Genomic DNA, 17,135 nt, shown 5'->3' with positions numbered 1-17,135 from the left:
ATTTAATGGAAATCAGCATCTAATTGGCTTCCAGAGGTAGATCAGCATGTTTAATGGATTTGCGTGGGAAAAGTAAAATTAGCAGCTAAAAAAATAGTTCGCTTTTAGGCTGTTAAATTGTTGTCTTTGTTTGAAGAGCAACACTTTGGGACGAAAGTAGCTACTAAAAAGTTTAAAAAATAAAAATTTTGTAGCATACTTTTAAGAAAAAACAAATACTATTATTTAATTTAGCTAGTAGTACTCACCCTCTTAAGTAAAGTCAATTTTGTTTTTTTGCTTTCTTTATATATATATATATTTCTTTTGTATACATATACAGTATATATTCGTCTGTTTGTATACAACTTTATAGGTTTACACATCTTAGAACTGGGCTTTTATTGAGAATACTTCGAAATGTAGCAGCTGGTGTTCGATATTGTTGAGTCTCGTAACTGAAGGTTTCACATAACTGAACTAAGGTCACACGAATATCTCTAAATTACTTTGGCCTCACTCTGTTTTGTGCTTTGCCAGGATCTGGAGTTGGATATTGGGATCCAATCTAAACTAAACAATTCGGCTTTACAATAAACCCAACCGAGCTACTTTCCTTCCGATACAAAATTGGGGCTCTTGAGAGGAATTCAAATTATCGTGTGTTACTGGTTGTGCATTTGTCTATATGCTATGTACTGGTGTATAAAGGGTGTTCCTACAAAGGGCATCTATTGCTGATTGCTTGAAGCTTTAGTGTCAAGTGGGAGTTTGAACCAAAGTTAACTATTTACATGTCTAAGATCTTGCACAACTTTAGGAACGGATAAATCATAATACTCTATAGCTAGGGTTTCTATTGCGAGCTTATTGAATTTATTTGAGATTCTCTTTGAAGAAGAGCAAATATTTCTTGAGAATTATCGTTTCGTTTTTATTCGTAATAACCGCACAAAAAATATATCGTATTGGTTAATGAATTCTTTGCCTAAGCACAAACCTCCCTTGCAAGCCTACTCAATGTAGATGTCCTCGATGGGATAAGCGGTTTCAATGAATTTCTGATAGAATCGCTGGAAAGCACGACTGAAATTGAGGAGGGGGATAATATGCATTATATATGGGGTTCAGGGGTTTATTTACTCTCAAAGACTTACCCCACTGCCTCGGCCACGGGTCTGGTGGACTCGGAGCCCTTGAAGACGTGACAGGCGAACCGCTGAACCGTGGGGTGTTTGGTTATGAAGCCAATGAAGCGGTGATCGCGAGGGTGAAACGCGCAGAAGGAGACGTTCTTCAGGGAGTAGAAGTAGTCGATGCAAGGTTTCTTGTCCTTTTTGTTTTGCTGTTGGGGGAGAGGAATAATTATTATATATTTCTTGCACTCTTAATGGTATAATATCACGAAAAATCAAGGAAAGAGGGGGTAAAGTTCCTGCATTCTTAGAGGAAACATATATCAGATATTCACTCACATTCGGGCCCGATCGGTCCACCATGCGCAGTCCCTGGTCGGAGACCTCCAGGATGCAGGTCTGTCCGGTGGGCGAGTTGCCGTACTCGCCGACGATCTTGCGCACCGCCTGGCAGACGACGCCGGTGCCCTTGTGGGCCAGCGTCTCCACCGAACCGAGGTAGCCGAGCAGGTAGCGCTCCTTCTTCACCAGCTGCACCGTGGGATCGAACTCGTTGTAGTCCAGGTCGACGGCGTAGGCCGAGGGGAAGATGCCCTGGCGGCCGGTGCGCAGATTGACGCCCTCGCACCAGAGGTCCTCGGCCTCCTTCTGCACGTAGATGGCGTCGCCGATCTCCAGCTCGATCTCGTCGTGGTGGCGCGGCACGAACTTGTGCAGGCCGCGGTGCGTGGCCTCCAGCATCTCCAGCTGGCCGAAGGGCACGCCCCCGAAGGGTGGCGGGAAGGGGGACTGCGAAACGGGAGACGTGATTTGGGGCGACATGCTCTTGAAGTCGTTGGGCGAGTGCGCCGTGCTGTGGCCACTGTCCACGTCGCCGAGGCTCTGCATCCGCTCCGAGTCCGGGCTGGAGTCCTCGTCCATCAAGTAGCCGCACTTGAGCGACAGAAACGAGCGCTGTTGGCCGCCCCCTCGCCCTGCTGGTGGCACTCCGCCCATGCCGCCCCCGTTGCGGAACTCATCTGCCAGGGAGCCGAAGTTGGAGCCACCTAGAAGATGCAGAATGGAAGCTGCAACGAGGCCGTGAGCGGGTTAGCCCGAAACTACAAGGGGATCTTGACAGGGACTAACCGGTTTTCAAAGGGGTTGATTAAAAAAATGATTGGTCAAGGGGTTGCTTATGACATACTCTCATTAGTAAATTAAAAAGTAAACGAGTTCTTGTTGCGAAGGCAAAACTAAGTTAATTATCCAACTGGTTAATTAGATAACTTACTTATTCGAATTTATTCTGATTTTTAAATTGATCAAATAAGAAAATAAAACCTTATGAAAGAAATTCCTCTGAAAACCGGACTAGCCCCATAAATCTAATTGCATGCAGGACTCTCAACCGGAAACTAAGTTCTCTATCCCAAACTTACATTTCTTATTCTTGGGTATTTCGGGCAACTTGCGACGACGACGCGTGGCAGCTGAATTCGGTGCCAGGAGATCTGTGCTGGCTCCGATGGTAACCGGAGCATTGTTGCCAGTACCCAGCCCACTGGTGTCCATGCCCAGGAAGCCGCCGATGGCATCCTGGTGGTTCAACGGATGATGTCGGTGCGAGTTGAAGGAGTCGTTGGTGTCCAGCGATCCGTCCGAGGACAAGGTGACCTTGAGGCCATCGCCCAGCTCGTCGTCCTCCACCTGACGCATCTTGGGCTCGTGGTCCACCAGGCCAATGCCGTCCTCCTGGTCGGAGCCGTCGCCGTCGCTCTTCGAGGAGTGCGAGTCCTCCAGCTCATCGTTGGGAATTAGACTGCAAATTGGATTTGAGGGATGAGTCAGTTGGAAAGTGGCATGCGAAAATTGCAGCACGCATATCCCTTCAAGGATACCGAATGATTTTTTTTTTTTTTTGGGTTGCAAAGGGGTGCTCTTGAGGACACGTGCAGCTTCCTAACTGCACATCAGTTCACTTCATTGAGTCGGTGTAACCTTTAACCTCCTACTTACGAGTAAAATGCATGGGAATTGTTCTTCTTGCTGGCTGCTCCAGTTGCGAATCCAGCAATCGTATGTGTATGTGGCTCAAATATGGGCCTGTGGAACTCCTCGAATTCGCTGTCAGCCATCTCGTCTTCTGACCAGGCCTTCGCCCAGCTGCCACGCCCACAACTACAGGCTGGCCGGGGCTCTCAATTGGCTCGATTTGATCGGATTTTCGCTTGGATTTCACTCTGTTACGGGTTAACTTTAGAGTTTTTCGCCAGCGCAGTCAATTTTTTCACTTCACATGCGAAAATCGATAATTTCCTTGACGTCGCTGGCGCACTTGAGTCCCCTTCTGAGTTCCAGATGTGAGTGGTGCCACATAACGCGCAGTGGAGGCCCGAGTCAGGGAAATTTTGGGACTTTCAGCTGTCAGGCGTAAGCTCTCTCTGGCCACGGCTCTCCGACTTGTTTTTGTTTACCGCTGGCAGGGCAAAGGTCGGGGGGTCAGCGGCATCCGTGTCTTCACTTGGGGGTTGACCAGCAGCGCGCCTGCGCAGTGCGTCACATCCGCTCCACAAATTCCAAGGGGTGAGTTGCGAATTGCAATGCTGTTGCGCCTCGGCCACCAGTTTCCAGGGGCGTATTTATCCGGAAAGGGATATGAGCAAACAATTTTTAAAGATTAATATAATATAATAAGAAAATTAAAAAAATGACTCTCTTGTTTAAATACACTTATGAAAAAGGAGTATATTTGACATGGTTTTCTTAGCTTTAAAGGTACCTTGCTGAATCTTTATTAAGAGTTCGTATTTTAATTCTTTTACAAACTGCATCATTAGTTAATTTTTTTTGTAGCAAACTCATTTTTGCAAGTTTTTGAATTTAAAATTAAAAAAAAAAAAACGGCAAAACAGTAACAACATTTCTTATGATACACATTGTTAATTAAATTTATTAATTAATTTTATTTTTTCCTGATGGTGTTTTTTAACTACTATTAAATTTCGAATTAAATTTTATTGAAATCGGATGACTATATCATATAGCTGTCATTAAACAACCGGTAACAATATAAAAAAATTCATAGAAAAATCGTCATACCTTCGATATTGTTTAATGACTGCAAGGATATATAAGATTCGGCATGCCGAAACTAGCTTACTTTCTTCGTCATCGCCTGAGCCTGACTTTAAACATCCGTTAGCCAACTGATATGGGGGCCTTTCCCACCTACTGGGACATTCTGATAAGGCGGATGCACTGATTCAATAAAAATTTATATTACGATAACATGTATATAAATAGGCCGAGTCAGCCGGCAGAACAATCAGTATTTTATTAAGATCCAACCTATTCGCATCGGAATGAGAGCTGCTCTGGTGATTTGTGTACTGGCTGTGGCCATTTCGGTTACCCTGGCCCGCACCATGGATAGGTGTTCCCTGGCCAGGGAGATGTACAGGCTCGGAGTGCCCAAGAGTCAGTTGGCCAGGTGGACCTGCATTGCCCGGCACGAGAGTGACTATCGCACCCATGTTGTGGGACCCCCCAACTCGGATGGATCCAACGACTACGGCATTTTCCAGATTAACGACCGCTACTGGTGCCAACCGGCCAGTGGAAAGTACTCCTCCAACGGCTGCAATATAAATTGTAACGAACTTCTGACCGACAATATTAGGAATTCTGTGAGATGTGCCCAAAAGGTCCAAGGAGAACAGGGCTGGACAGCCTGGGCCACCTGGGAGTACTGCAGCGGGCCGCTGCCATCGATTGATGACTGCTTCAACTGTAACTCATACGAAAGAGATCTATGAGCAAGTGTTTATTTATAAACACAATGGAAACCAATTCACACTTAAATATACTTTTGTTTGAGCAATTGTAACGAACTGATATTGTTGCTTTTCGCTTTCCACGGAATTGTGCTCAATAAATTTTGTGCGTTCGTCCCACCAAATTTATGATTTGGGATTGACCAACCGGTAAATGAGCAGAAAACTTTGCTTTCCGATTTTAAATTATTTATTTGATCTCTATCTGACAGAATTCTGGTTTCGGTATTTTCCTCGAGATGCCTCCTGGGTGTGTCAGCCCTCTTCTTCTTAAGTTAAAGCTTAATTTTTACAAACTTTAAATCCAGCTTAAGCATGCGTATATTGTAAAATGTATGTTTTCAAATGTTGTTACAATTACCACCCTCGCTAGTCCTCAAATTTAATCCGAGTCACAGTTCGTCGCTTTAACCCCCTCCAAGCAACTCGTCTAACTTAATTATTCTGAAATCAAGGGAATCAAGAACTGCCATTCATCGTGACCTCGACTCCGTTCCGGACTCCATCTCCGTCTGGAAGGAGTCGCCGCGGAGTGGGAGGCATCCTGCATCCTTTGGGGCAACCGAGCTGCTCCCATAAATCCATCAGCTCGTGGGCAAACAACAGAAAGTGGCTGGCTCCTGGGAGTCAGTCGTTTGTCGGTCAATCAGTTAGCCAGCACCATTAAGTTTATCGCCTCAGCTGATGAGTTTAATGGGAAGGGGAAACTGAGGAAGGGGGAACGGGGGAATGCCCACGCATGTGTTTAGTGGGGTTTTTCGCATATTTTAATAGTCAAGTGGCACTGACTGCGGCTTCCCCTCCGCCAGGATTCCCTTTCTTTCCGCCTCCCCTGGCGCTATTTGCTTTTCTCGAAGCGCAAACAAAGGCCCAAAGAAGCGGGCGGAAAGAAATTGCCATTTATCTACTATTGACTCTGCTGGAAGCATCAAGTGGTTGCCGTTGCCTTTGGGTGGTGGAAAGCGTTCTTCTTTTATGGCCGCTCGACTTGGCCAACTACCTAGCAACCCATTTATTTGACCACTCTCAATGTCGCAGACTCGGCGCTTTCCTCAACTGACTTCGTATTGATTTTATCCGACAGGAGTTTCGCTGTTTTTCCAACGGACTCACTAGGTTTTCCTCACGGCACACTAGTCACTGCGATACCAGCATAAATTAAACGCTTCAATTTGAAAGTCAAGCACAAAAGTCTATCTGTCTGTCTGTCTGTCCAACGAACCCAAACCCCTGACTTTTTCCTTATTCAATTGAAAGTTGGTGCTGCTGATTAGAAAGTGAAATTGGGGGAGTATGGTTATTATTATATGCCCTGCTTTAATAAAATGTAAGCATTTAAGCTTTATTTATTTTATAATAATTTAAAGAGAATTGTTCTCTTTGAAAAAAATAAAATAAAATTTTATTTTAATTTTGTTATTTTAATGATAATTGAATAGTTTTTTACTTTACTTTTTACTTTGCATTGCATGATATAATTTTTTACTTTACTTTTTACTTTATTTTTACTTACTTTTACTTTTTACTTTTAATTAAAAACGATTTCGTTTTTTGTGGGTCACAAGTACTCTAGAAGAACTAGCGACCTTTTTGTTAGGGCAATATGACGTCATGCGTTAGCGTTTTGGCCTGACTCCAGCATGATTTGGCCAATCAGAGCCAGAGCACATCCCTCCCCGAAAGGGGGTGGGGCCTGCGAACAGAAAGACTCACTTGTAGCTTTTATATCCTTGAACGAATTTATCTCGCCACGCACACTTAATAAATACAATTGAATATGTATCTCCGGCTGCGTGTGTGCGAGTCCTGCGGGTGGCCTATAAAAGGGCTGTCGCATCGGCAGGATCTTGCAGTTGGCGCTGAGTTGCGCATACGACGCGTGTGCCCGCGGAGAAAATAAAAACCGAACGAGGAGAACCGCCACCAAGTGCAGTGCAGTGATGAGTGCCTCCGGAAAGAGTCTTCTGGGCCTGTGGCTCTACAGGAGCGGCGAGCAGGAGTGGGCCGTCAAGCAGGGCAGTCCCTTGCACCAGCTGAAAAAGGATACCAATTCCGGATCACCGCACCCGAATCATCCGAATCTCGCCAGGCACTCATCAGCTCCGCCGGAGCCTCCGAGGCTGGCCATCGGTGGCGGTGTCGGCCAGGACAATGCCAGGCAGCATTCCCCCGGCGACCGCATCTCCATCATCTTCACCCTGCGCAACCAGGTGGGCAATCTGGCCAGAGCCCTGCAGGTCTTCCAGGAGCTGGGCATCAACGTCCTGCACTTGGAGCTCTCGCCGATGGAGATGGGCACCAACCAGGCGGACGTCCTCGTGGATGTGGAGTGCGATTCCCGGCGGCTCGACCAGGTGGTCAAGATGCTCAACCGGGAGGTGGCTTCGGTGAACTACACCTCCGTGAACACGCACGGCTTGTCCAGGGCTCCATCGCTATCGGCCTGCTCCAGTTTTGGTGAGTCCACAAAAAAAGTATCTCTTAAAATGGGAGGAAATCTAAAGTTTTTTATGCGGACAACAAATGTTAAAGAAATAATTGTGAGGAGTTGGATAACCATAAAAAATTCGATACAGAATTTGAGATGGTTAATTTTATTTATAGTTCATCAATTCTTTGCTAGCAGTTTTTAATTTTTCTTTTTAAAATAGATTTCGGGGACATGGTTTGGTTTCCGCGAAAGATCTCCGACCTTGACAAGGCTCAGAATGTCCTTATGTACGGCTCTGAGTTGGATGCCGACCATCCAGGATTCAAGGATCCCGTTTACCGCAAACGTCGCGAACAGTTCTCGGCCATAGCCAATAACTTCAAGCAGTAAGTGTTGCATAACCAGATTCGAACAGGGAGCATCTCCCACTGTCACTGCTAAACTTTCCACTTTCAGTGGCAACCCCATTCCCCGAGTGCAATACACACCTGAGGAGGTGAAAACTTGGTAAGTTTTTGATTGCATTCGCACTCTGATTGCCGCAGAATCGATTCATGTGGCTGCTTTGAAACTTTCTACCAAAAGGGGCACTGTTTTCTTGGAGCTGCATCGCCTCTACGTGTTGCATGCTGTGCCGGAGTACATGGACAACTGGCCGGAGTTGGAGAAGTACTGCGGCTATCGCGAGGATAATGTGCCCCAGCTGCAGGATGTGAGTGTTTACCTGAAGCGCAAGACGGGATTCCAACTGCGACCCGTGGCAGGATACCTCTCCCCAAGGGATTTCCTTTCAGGACTCGCCTTTCGCGTTTTCCACTGCACCCAGTACATACGACACTCATCGGATCCATTCTATACTCCCGAGCCGTAAGTTTTATTTATATTAATTATATTAATTCTAAAGAAATATATTAATAATAAATAAATATATAAAATATGTATATATTTGTTTTGTTACTTTACCTTTTATGTACTGTGTATATTTCTATTTAACCATATTAGGAATATAAATATTTTTTAAAAGACTGGTTAGAATATTCATAGATTGATTTGGTTTAATTAATTTCCAGGGACTGTTGCCACGAACTTCTTGGCCACATGCCACTTCTGGCCAACTCGAGTTTTGCCCAATTCTCGCAGGAGATTGGCTTGGCCTCGTTGGGAGCAAGTGACGCGGATATCGAGAAGCTGGCCACGGTGGATATTTTAACCCTTCACCATCCCGTTCCCTGTTCTTCAATTCCTTTCTTTGCAGCTCTATTTCTTCACTGTGGAATTTGGTTTGTGCAAGCAGGCGGACAGCACCTTCAAAGTTTATGGAGCCGGACTGCTGAGTTCCGTGGCTGAACTGCAGCATGCGATCACGGCGGAAGACAAGATAAAGAAGTTCGATCCGGAGCTGACTTGCCAGGAAGAGTGTATCATCACCTCCTACCAGAACGCCTACTACTACACCGATTCCTTTGAGGAGGCCAAGGAGCAGATGAGGTGAGTTCTCTTTATTTATAATGTACAGAAAACCTAAGAAATACATTAAAATTATTTTTTAAATCCAAATATATATTCTACAATTTTTTTGTCATACTTTATTAAAGGGCCTTTGCTGAAAGTATCCAGCGACCGTTTGGAGTGCGTTACAATCCTTACACGATGAGTGTTGAGGTCCTGTCGAATGCCCAGAAAATCACCGCTGTGGTCAGCGAACTCCGAGGGGATCTGAGCATCGTCTGCTCGGCCTTGCGAAAGATCTCCGCAACGGATGAGAATCTGGATGTGGACAGCATCGCCAACATGCTCCACACTAGTCTCAAAGTAAGGGGCGGGGCATCGGGAGGCGGAGGAAGTCCTTGCAGTCCGGATAACTCGGACAATTCCACTGCAGAGGGCGACTAGGAATGGAAATGCACAAAAAACAGTACAGATATTCGGGACCACAAAGCAGTATGGTTCGCTTACCAAAGTATTCTACTTCAAACTCAAAATTAGTATGAATTAAAAAGATTAAATAAAATTATTAACCAATTCAAAATGTAATATGTTTCAGTAAACGAAATTTTTTCAAATATTTCATCATCAAAGCGTACCAAAATAAATCCGAATTAAGAAGCTAGAAATGTATTCCCTCAATCTACGTAACTCTTGAATATCTGATTACAAATAAGCGAACTGTACTGCACGTTAACTTTTACAATATAAAGAAGTATCTATGTCTATGTCTAGCAGTTGTTTATTCAGATCTTAACGCTATGTAAAAACTATAGTAACAATAAACTCGCAACCTCTCGGTGTAGCTGCCCTATCCTACTTGTAGATCATATCACAGTCGCTGTTGATGAGCAGCTTCTTGCTCATGTAGCTGGTGAGGCACTGGACCAGGAAGTTCGGTATGGTCCAGAGGTTGAAGCTGAGGGCCAGCATGCGCCACTGCTGCAGGATGAGCCGGATGTCCGAGAGCCACACGAAGCGATGGCCCACCCTCTTCGAGACCTGGCTGGTGACGCCCCTCACCACTCCGCCTGCGATCCCCGAGACGCTGACCCGTCGCTTCTTGGTCGGGCTTCCCTCCTCGGAGCCGGAACAACTTCCGGAATTCTGCCGCGAATGGGTGCGGGATCGGGAACCGGGGCTGTTCCCGCCGGAGGTCAAGTACTTCTGGTCATAGTCCGGCTTGAGGTCAACGCGTGGCGCTATTTGAATGCGGTCCACTGTGTCGCAGATCTCCGCATTGCTGATGAGTATGCCCGCCACGATGTACATCATCTTGAAGACCCTGTTCAGGAGAATATTTCTAGAATTAGTTGGGATTCTTAGGAATACGAGCACTGGGTAACGCACCTCACTGTATGTGACATCATCTTGTCGCTGTATAAGTATTCTTATATTTCAGTATATAAATTTGTTTAGATTTGTATATTTTTTTGTTTGCCTGCACCAAGGTGCCTTATCAGTCACTGCGTGTTTTATTGCCGATCTGCTGATCTGCTGGATTTTTATTCGCTAGTTTCTATGCTTCTTGGCACGTGGGTATATTTGTTTTCACCGATTCTGGGGAGCTGATCGCGGTCCGACTGCTCCGTTCCGCTGCTGAAATCCAACTGAGAGCCCCGGCCGACCTGACCGAACGGAACTGATAACTGATAAGGCGCCCAAGTGGATAAGGCCGAGTGTCCGATGCTAATGCTCGCTTCAGATATGATCACTCGCTGCATTTAATGTGTCTGCAGAACGTTCTCTCCCACAAAATCCGACTCTCCGTCGGCGATAAGGGCTGACATTCCGGCTTATCGATCAATTTTATGGATCACTTTGCTGCGGTCGGCGTCAAAATAACTCTGAATCGCTTGGAAACTACGTAATGTTTGCTGTACGCCGTGCACCTTGGACTCCGGATTGAATGAGTAGGCGGCGGCCTCCGTGGTGATTACCCGTATAATTGGGAAACGGTCTGGGCTCTATCGCATGTACAGGGTTCGTGTTCCACCGATCGGTGAGATAGTGCACTCATATCGGGGGAACACATATAGTTCACCTTTACTCTGAGTAAACAATCCGTTTTTTCGGCAGCTACATTTTTTCTTCCATTTCTAATCTTTAGTATTCTTTGTTTGTGTTTTATGATCCACTGCCTCGTTCTAGTTTATTTTAGATTAGAATTTTCGACGCTAAAGCTTTCATTTTTAAAAGTACCTGCTTAGCTTAGCTTGCTTCCTTAGTATCTATACTAAACTTCTGTTATACATTGTTCTAGCTTCCCTGTTCAACCACCAAGTTATAAAAAGCTTCCCTGGTTTAAGGCAAAGCTATGCGTATGAAAAGCTGCAGTTTTATGGATCTATCACTTTCAGATTATGGGAACAAATATTCTTTAAAAATATGATTTTTAAGCTAGCAACACTATTAAATTTTACATCCGTAGTTAAATTATTCAGCTTTTGAAATTTGTTAATCAGGTTTAAAAAATATTATACCCTCTAAATGAACACTTCTATACTCTCAGAAAACATATGTGAGAAAAAGTATCCAGTATAAGTATCCAAGTATATAAAAAAATATATAATAGTGCTCACTACAAAATAAAATAAAATTGATTTGTAGTTTTCAAGTCGTTCAAAAGACATCAGAAAGGTCTGACATTTTTGTATTGAATCCTGGTTAAAGTGAATACAGGAAGAGTCAAAACTTTATCCGAATAGCTAAAAGCAATATCTCATTCAGCCTTGACATTTGGAACTCACAATGGTAAACCGCTTGACTTGCCAAATTGAGTGGAGCCCCGCAATTGACTACCTAAAATTAATTTGTGCCGGCATTCAATACACTTTCTTCACCGAACCCCAAAAACCGGCATACACAGTCAGTCGGGCTCAGAGTTCGACCACAAAACCATTTAATTTGTTGGCCGAAAACCTATAACAATAATTGACTTTGTTCCGCCCCAAAAGCCGGACACACTCACAAGGTGTCCTGGCGAAATTCTTAAGCAACACTCTCGGCCAGAGACTTTCCCACATAAATTATGCAGGACCTGACCACTGGCGCCTGTCGACAGGAAGGTCCTGGAGCTGGAGTGGGAGTGGGAGTGGGAGTGCTGGGAAGCAAGATTATTTACAAAATGCACAAGCCACAGAATCTTAAACACAGCAAAGCAAAGGTCCTTTGCGACGGGGCGGAAAGAAAACAATTTTCACACAAATTTCTGGAGCACACAAATGAAAGCCAAACAAACAGGCGAGCAAACACAAAGTTGTCGGTTGGGGGGCAGACAAGTCTGAGCTGCCAAAAGGTATTCCCCAAGAATGTCTGCCATAAGGACTCGAGTTCGGAAGGGAAGGAAAGGAAGGGCAAGGAGGCGGAGGAGCACTGATTTGTCTCCCCGACAGCACAAAACACTTGCCCATCGCCCAGAAAGACAGACAGAGAGTCGGACAGACGGACAGACAGACTGGCAGACCGAAGGACATACGGACAAAGGAGCCAGGACAACAGAGCCCCAGTTGAGCTCCTCATCCACACAAATGGAGACGTTATCGTCCTCATCATTTGGCATCGTCTTGGAGCAGGAAACACCACAAAGCCACCGGCCAGACGACCTTGACACACAACTGTGTGTGTGGACCGGAGGACGACTGCTCGTTCAAGTGTCCAGTCTGAAAAATGGCCACCTCCTTTGCTCCTGCTCCTGCTGCTCCTGCTCCTCATCCTTCTCGTCCTCCTCATCTGTGGTTCCCAAAGGCCAGGGGCATTCAAGGAAGCAGGATCTCTCTCTCGTCTGCCAGTTAATTGTGCACCCCAACTCCGAACTCCGAACCCAACCCCACTGGCTTTCGCATCCTTCGTCCTTCTTGTTGTTCTGGCTAATAACCAACAGCATCTCCTGGCAACTGCAACTGCACTTCTGAGTCCGAGATTTCACAGCTTGGCAGCCACTTTGAGGCCACTTGTTGAGCGGGCTTGAAATACGAGACTTATCGGTGGGCGGGCCAAGGGATAATTGAAAGTCTGCCTTTAAGATGGCCGGCAGCTTAAATGCAAATGCAAATTGGTAGGGGCCATAACCGAATCGCTTAATAAATTGGGGACCGAGCAGAATGGAAATTGAAAATAATGAAAATGCATAAAAAATGCTGATCAGAAGGGGAGAGGGAAACTGCTGAGCAGAAGAAGAAGGGTGTTTTTCCCGGACATGATATATGATGGAGCAGCAGCAGAAACAGCAGTCCAGCAGGAAATAATTCCCAATCCCCGGCGGAGTGGGACATGCAAATATTGAAACTGGCGAAGCCAGGACTACAAAGAAGTCTAAACAACAACAAGAGCAGAGCGTTTTTGGCCAGCCACTAACAATAAATGATGATGGAGCTAGGAGTTTGAGTTTGGAGTTTGAAGTTTGGTGAGAAGGAGTCGCGCTGGTCTTCCAGCTCCAAACATCGCTGATTAAACGCGAGTGCCACGAATGCGTCGCGAGGTGACGACGACGACATGGACATGGATTTTTTAGAGGAGTGGAGTGACTGGGGGGTATTCGGAGGTCCTGTGTCCTACGTGTCCAGACGGGCAGACAGGCTGCAGTCGTCCGGCTTGCAGGTTCGCAGATCCCAGACAGACGAATTTCCAAGCCAAGGAGTGGGATCCACCAAAGCTCTTCCTCCAGAGGAGGAGGAGGACGGCTTCGAGTCCCCGAGAGTCTGCGGCAACATTCTCGACAAAGGACCAGAAAAGTGCAGATTGCAAAAAATCAACTACGGCCATATTTGTTGGACGTGTATAGATTCTGGTTTTTTGGGCAAACATTTCCGGACTTTCTTCCTTCTTTTTGTTGTATTTCTCTAATTTATTTCTTGATTTTATTTGTTTCGCCGGCAGGAGAGCACCGCGCATGCAAATGATGTTGAATGCGATAAGTGTTCGAAGGGTTGGTCATTCCCTTCATTTCGTTTTCCAAGTGGAAAACAATAAAAAAAAAACACTTGAAAGCTGCAGACAGCGCGGGAAGGAGAAGGAGCAGCGTTTGAAATATGAACTTGAGGGACGCGTATTGTCTGCCCCGATTTTGGTTGGGTGCTATATATATGGTATTGTAGTACCCCCACTTTTCCTCTGGCAGCTGCGAGTTGATTTATTAAGATGTTTCTATTAGGACGGACACTAATTGCCGGTTAACCCATTGAAGCGGATTTAATGGAGCCACTGCCAGCTGACCTGGCCGAGCACTTAAAGCCAAGCCAACATCCTTTGGCCATCGGCAGCGAAGTTCCTTCATATTTCATGGCGAAAAATCAAGAATCCGCCAGGTTGCGCGGCATTGGCAGCCCAGTGCATTACCATCAGCTCACATGTCCTTTGTGACAGAATTTTCCCCCACCGCCCCCCATTTCCCCTCCACCACTAACCTTTCCATTTTTGCCCGCTTCGCTTTTCCCAGCTGCACATAAACCAAATATGTATGTAATTTTTTGCAATTTTCTAACAAAATTTCGCATTTTTTCGTGTTGCTATTTTATTTTGCATGGCTCGTTGGACAGGCCAAGGCTGGCTGGCCGTCCTGAGTCCTCTGATGTCCTTCCTTCGCTGGAAGGAGGCCACTTGCCAGCCGGATCACGTCGGAATATTTTCAATGTCCCGGACGGGATGTATGGCGGGATATAATAATTTCATGTGACATGCAGCGGTCTTCTCCTCTTCAGCTCCTTCGCTCCTTCCTTCTTCCTTCTCCCGGCTGCTTTGATATATAATTTTGCATTTTTTAATGCCTCACTTGCCCCGAGCCACGTTCGCCATGTGAGTGTCCTGTGGGTGTGTGTCCTGTGTGTGTCCTGTGTGCTTGCCCTGTGCACTTTTGGGCAGCGCATAATCTCATTTAGTTGCTGGCAAAACGCTTTTTAAAATCAAATTTCCGCTAAAACATTTTCTATTTGGCATTTCGTTGGCATTTGTGGCTCACAAATGGAAATAAACCCCCAATCTCTTTGTCTGTCAGCGGGAAAAAAGAAAAACAGATAAGAAGAAAAGGGATCATGAGCATTTAAGGAGGAACCTGCGAGCGAAACTTGATGGACAATTTCCCTAAAAAAGGATTGTCTCGTCGTTTTTCGCCTGTCTGAATATTATTTGCACTCGGCTGCAGCTTGATTGATCCCGGCCAGGGAAGATGCTCCACTTATTCGCCCCACCTCAATCCCCCAACGAACGCATGTCCATCATAATTAATGGCCGGAATCCTTACGCTATAAGTCCGACTTGCAGGACTTGCAGCAGGCTGGCAGGAGTTCGCCCCCCTTTTTGGCCTTCGCAGCCAGGAGCTCGTTGCCTTCTCCGTTTTCATTTCTGGCCGAGTTGGCTCCGCCTCCAAAAGCCGGCAGTTGGTGCGTTTTCTGTGCGTTCTATGTACCGAAAACCCAACGATAAGGCGAAGCAGGAGGAAAAACCAGGAGGAAAAGGCCAGGAGGTGACGGAGGAGACGACCGAGTGCAGAGTAAATGAAAATGAATGGCAGGCCGCCTAAAAGTAGGCAACACGACCCCCTGTCGAATACATAGAGCCATCGAAAAGTGGGGGGGAGGCGGCGATGGATCACTGGGAGCTCCAAGAAAACTGTTTGCCTGTCCACGCGGCGTATGTGCAACGCAGGAAGAGCCCACGCGGCGTATGTGCAACCCACACTCTCCCTTACCCACACACACACACACACAACCGAAATACGAGATGTGTAAATCAATCAGGAGCAATGCGGCGGTGGACATCCGCTAAACTTATTTGCGCCAAATTATTTTCCAAGGAGTGGTGGTCGCAGGATAATCGAGCAAACAGGCAAAACGCTCAAGCACTTTAGTCAATTTAATTTCCTAATTAACTGGCAACATCATTGGCCCCCTCTCGCTCTACCTCTTCCTCTTCCCCAGTCCTTAATGTGCGTTGGCCGAAAGCAAGGACCCGGAGTCCTTGCTCCGTGTGTTGGTAATTAGCCGCACACGGCGGGTCCTTTAACACCAGCACTGATGATCCTTGGCCGGGCATGCAAATTAAGTCAAAACAATTGTGCACACACATTGACACAAGACGGGATGTCCTTTTTTTTTGCCACATAAATATATGTAAGCTTTTTACGCTGGCCGCATAATAATGTGTCCGGTAAAGCAGGGATAACGTAATAAAATAAAAGCCACTTCACACATCCTCAATGGCCGCTGGTCCTTGGCACTCGGTACGTGGTCCTCGGTCCTTTGGCCACAATGTCCTGGCCTGGCTGGCTGGTTTTTTTTCGCTAATTTGTTTTACTTTGTTTATATTAAAAACATTGTTTGCCTTCGTCGGGCCAAAGTGCAAATGTGTTAACCGCAAAGGATAACATTTGCCCAAGGGCTGACCGGCCAGCGGATGTCCTGCTGCTGCCCGTGTTTGACATTATGTCAGCAATTAAATTGTCATGTGAACCCGCTGGATAAGTAAATTATATGGCCAAAAGATGCTGACCCGGGGATGGAGAGCCCGGCTGGCAGGCTGAGAACCCAAAGAAGGACCTTAAAACAGCAAACCAGGGCAAACACAAAAAAATAAAAGGCAAACGCTGTCCTTCTGTGTTTGCGGCACATTGCTGGTTTTCGGTTAAGTGACCGGAAAATTGGGATCCTTTACGGCACATTTAATTCACACATATGAGCGGCACAATTACCCGAGCACGCCCAGGACATCCCCGAGCACGAGTGCCCCCGCCCCTGGCCTCCGGCATCCTTTTGGGTCCCCACGTAAGCGTAGACAAATAACACTTAAGCGCGAGATGCCAGCACTGGATTCCTGCGGCTCTCCAGACCCAAAAGCCAGTGGCAAAGCCAACACCAAAGGAAGTCCTTTCCACTGGGAGAAAATCATTGCGTTGATATGCATGAAAAATGAAGTAGAAAAGAATGAACAAAATAAATAAGGAATAATTGAATGAAATATTACAATTATGTTTAGTTTGTTTATAAAATGTATAAAATACATAAAACCCCCATTGCAATTTTTTTTTGTGGTTTAACATGGATGACAGATTAATTTACTATATGGTTTCCAATTGTTTAAGATAAAACATTTCTATCCAAAAAAGATTCCTTGATTAATAACAAAGTTCATATACGTTTGCCACAATAAATTCATTTTATATATTTCTTATATCTTTTATTTATTATTACATACCTAATTGGCATGAATATTTTCTCTTATTTCTTAACTTTAATTTTTAACCACTTTTTTCAAAGTGCTCCTGCTGCCATGTTGACAGCCCAAGAGGCGTGCCGC

The 17,135-nt window shown here is 45.7% G+C and overlaps 4 protein-coding genes across 5 annotated transcripts; 2 read left to right on the top strand and 2 right to left on the bottom strand.

Annotated features, from left to right (window-relative positions):
- Nucleotides 1-263: 263 nt before the first annotated feature.
- On the bottom strand, nt 264-3,480 carry LOC108100689 (JNK-interacting protein 1). Of its 2 annotated transcripts, none has more exons than XM_017204707.2 (5): nt 3,114-3,480; nt 2,537-2,916; nt 1,455-2,161; nt 1,137-1,324; nt 264-1,065 (listed from the first exon to the last, which is right to left on the bottom strand). In XM_017204707.2, the coding sequence occupies exons 1-5, from the start codon at nt 3,230-3,232 to the stop codon at nt 993-995; spliced, it is 1,467 nt and encodes a 488-aa protein (XP_017060196.1). In that variant the 5' UTR covers nt 3,233-3,480; the 3' UTR covers nt 264-992. The 2 variants fall into 2 exon arrangements, with proteins under 2 accessions (XP_017060196.1, XP_017060195.1); XM_017204706.2 differs by having other exon boundaries at nt 265-1,065; nt 1,455-2,182.
- A 964-nt stretch (nt 3,481-4,444) lies between these two features.
- LOC108100202 (lysozyme X) lies at nt 4,445-4,987 on the top strand. Its single transcript, XM_017203976.2, has one exon. The coding sequence runs from the start codon at nt 4,460-4,462 to the stop codon at nt 4,910-4,912; it is 453 nt and encodes a 150-aa protein (XP_017059465.1). The 5' UTR covers nt 4,445-4,459; the 3' UTR covers nt 4,913-4,987.
- A 1,734-nt stretch (nt 4,988-6,721) lies between these two features.
- Nucleotides 6,722-9,660, top strand: LOC108100661 (tryptophan 5-hydroxylase 1). The gene is made up of 7 exons (XM_017204672.1): nt 6,722-7,387; nt 7,582-7,747; nt 7,818-7,868; nt 7,947-8,228; nt 8,432-8,558; nt 8,617-8,849; nt 8,957-9,660. The coding sequence occupies exons 1-7, from the start codon at nt 6,871-6,873 to the stop codon at nt 9,252-9,254; spliced, it is 1,674 nt and encodes a 557-aa protein (XP_017060161.1). The 5' UTR covers nt 6,722-6,870; the 3' UTR covers nt 9,255-9,660.
- Nucleotides 9,571-10,545, bottom strand: LOC108100662. The gene is made up of 2 exons (XM_017204673.2): nt 10,197-10,545; nt 9,571-10,131 (listed from the first exon to the last, which is right to left on the bottom strand). Exons 1-2 carry the CDS (start codon nt 10,214-10,216, stop codon nt 9,663-9,665), a joined length of 489 nt encoding a protein of 162 aa, XP_017060162.1. The 5' UTR covers nt 10,217-10,545; the 3' UTR covers nt 9,571-9,662.
- Nucleotides 10,546-17,135: the final 6,590 nt, after the last annotated feature.

The sequence above is a fragment of the Drosophila ficusphila genome, unplaced genomic scaffold, assembly GCF_018152265.1.
Source record: "Drosophila ficusphila isolate 14025-0441.05 unplaced genomic scaffold, ASM1815226v1 contig_286, whole genome shotgun sequence".
Classification (NCBI taxonomy): domain Eukaryota; kingdom Metazoa; phylum Arthropoda; class Insecta; order Diptera; family Drosophilidae; genus Drosophila; species Drosophila ficusphila.
The sequence above is the reverse complement of the archived record's forward strand: the minus strand, read 5'-3'. Positions and strand labels throughout refer to the sequence as shown.

Coding starts and splice junctions, on each gene's coding strand:
- LOC108100202 (XM_017203976.2), top strand. CDS start 4,460: ATGAGAGCTGCTCTGGTGATTTGTGTACTGGCTGTGGCCATTTCGGTT.
- LOC108100661 (XM_017204672.1), top strand. CDS start 6,871: ATGAGTGCCTCCGGAAAGAGTCTTCTGGGCCTGTGGCTCTACAGGAGC. Junction 7,388..7,581: donor ATCGGCCTGCTCCAGTTTTG/GTGAGTCCACAA, acceptor TTTTTAAAATAG/ATTTCGGGGACATGGTTTGG. Junction 7,748..7,817: donor ATAGCCAATAACTTCAAGCA/GTAAGTGTTGCA, acceptor TTCCACTTTCAG/TGGCAACCCCATTCCCCGAG.
- LOC108100689 (XM_017204706.2), bottom strand. CDS start 3,232: ATGGCTGACAGCGAATTCGAGGAGTTCCACAGGCCCATATTTGAGCCA. Junction 2,183..2,536: donor AATACCCAAGAATAAGAAAT/GTAAGTTTGGGA, acceptor GCCTCGTTGCAG/CTTCCATTCTGCATCTTCTA. Junction 1,066..1,136: donor CCCGTGGCCGAGGCAGTGGG/GTAAGTCTTTGA, acceptor CCTCAATTTCAG/TCGTGCTTTCCAGCGATTCT.
- LOC108100662 (XM_017204673.2), bottom strand. CDS start 10,216: ATGATGTCACATACAGTGAG. Junction 10,132..10,196: donor ATGATGTCACATACAGTGAG/GTGCGTTACCCA, acceptor TCTCCTGAACAG/GGTCTTCAAGATGATGTACA.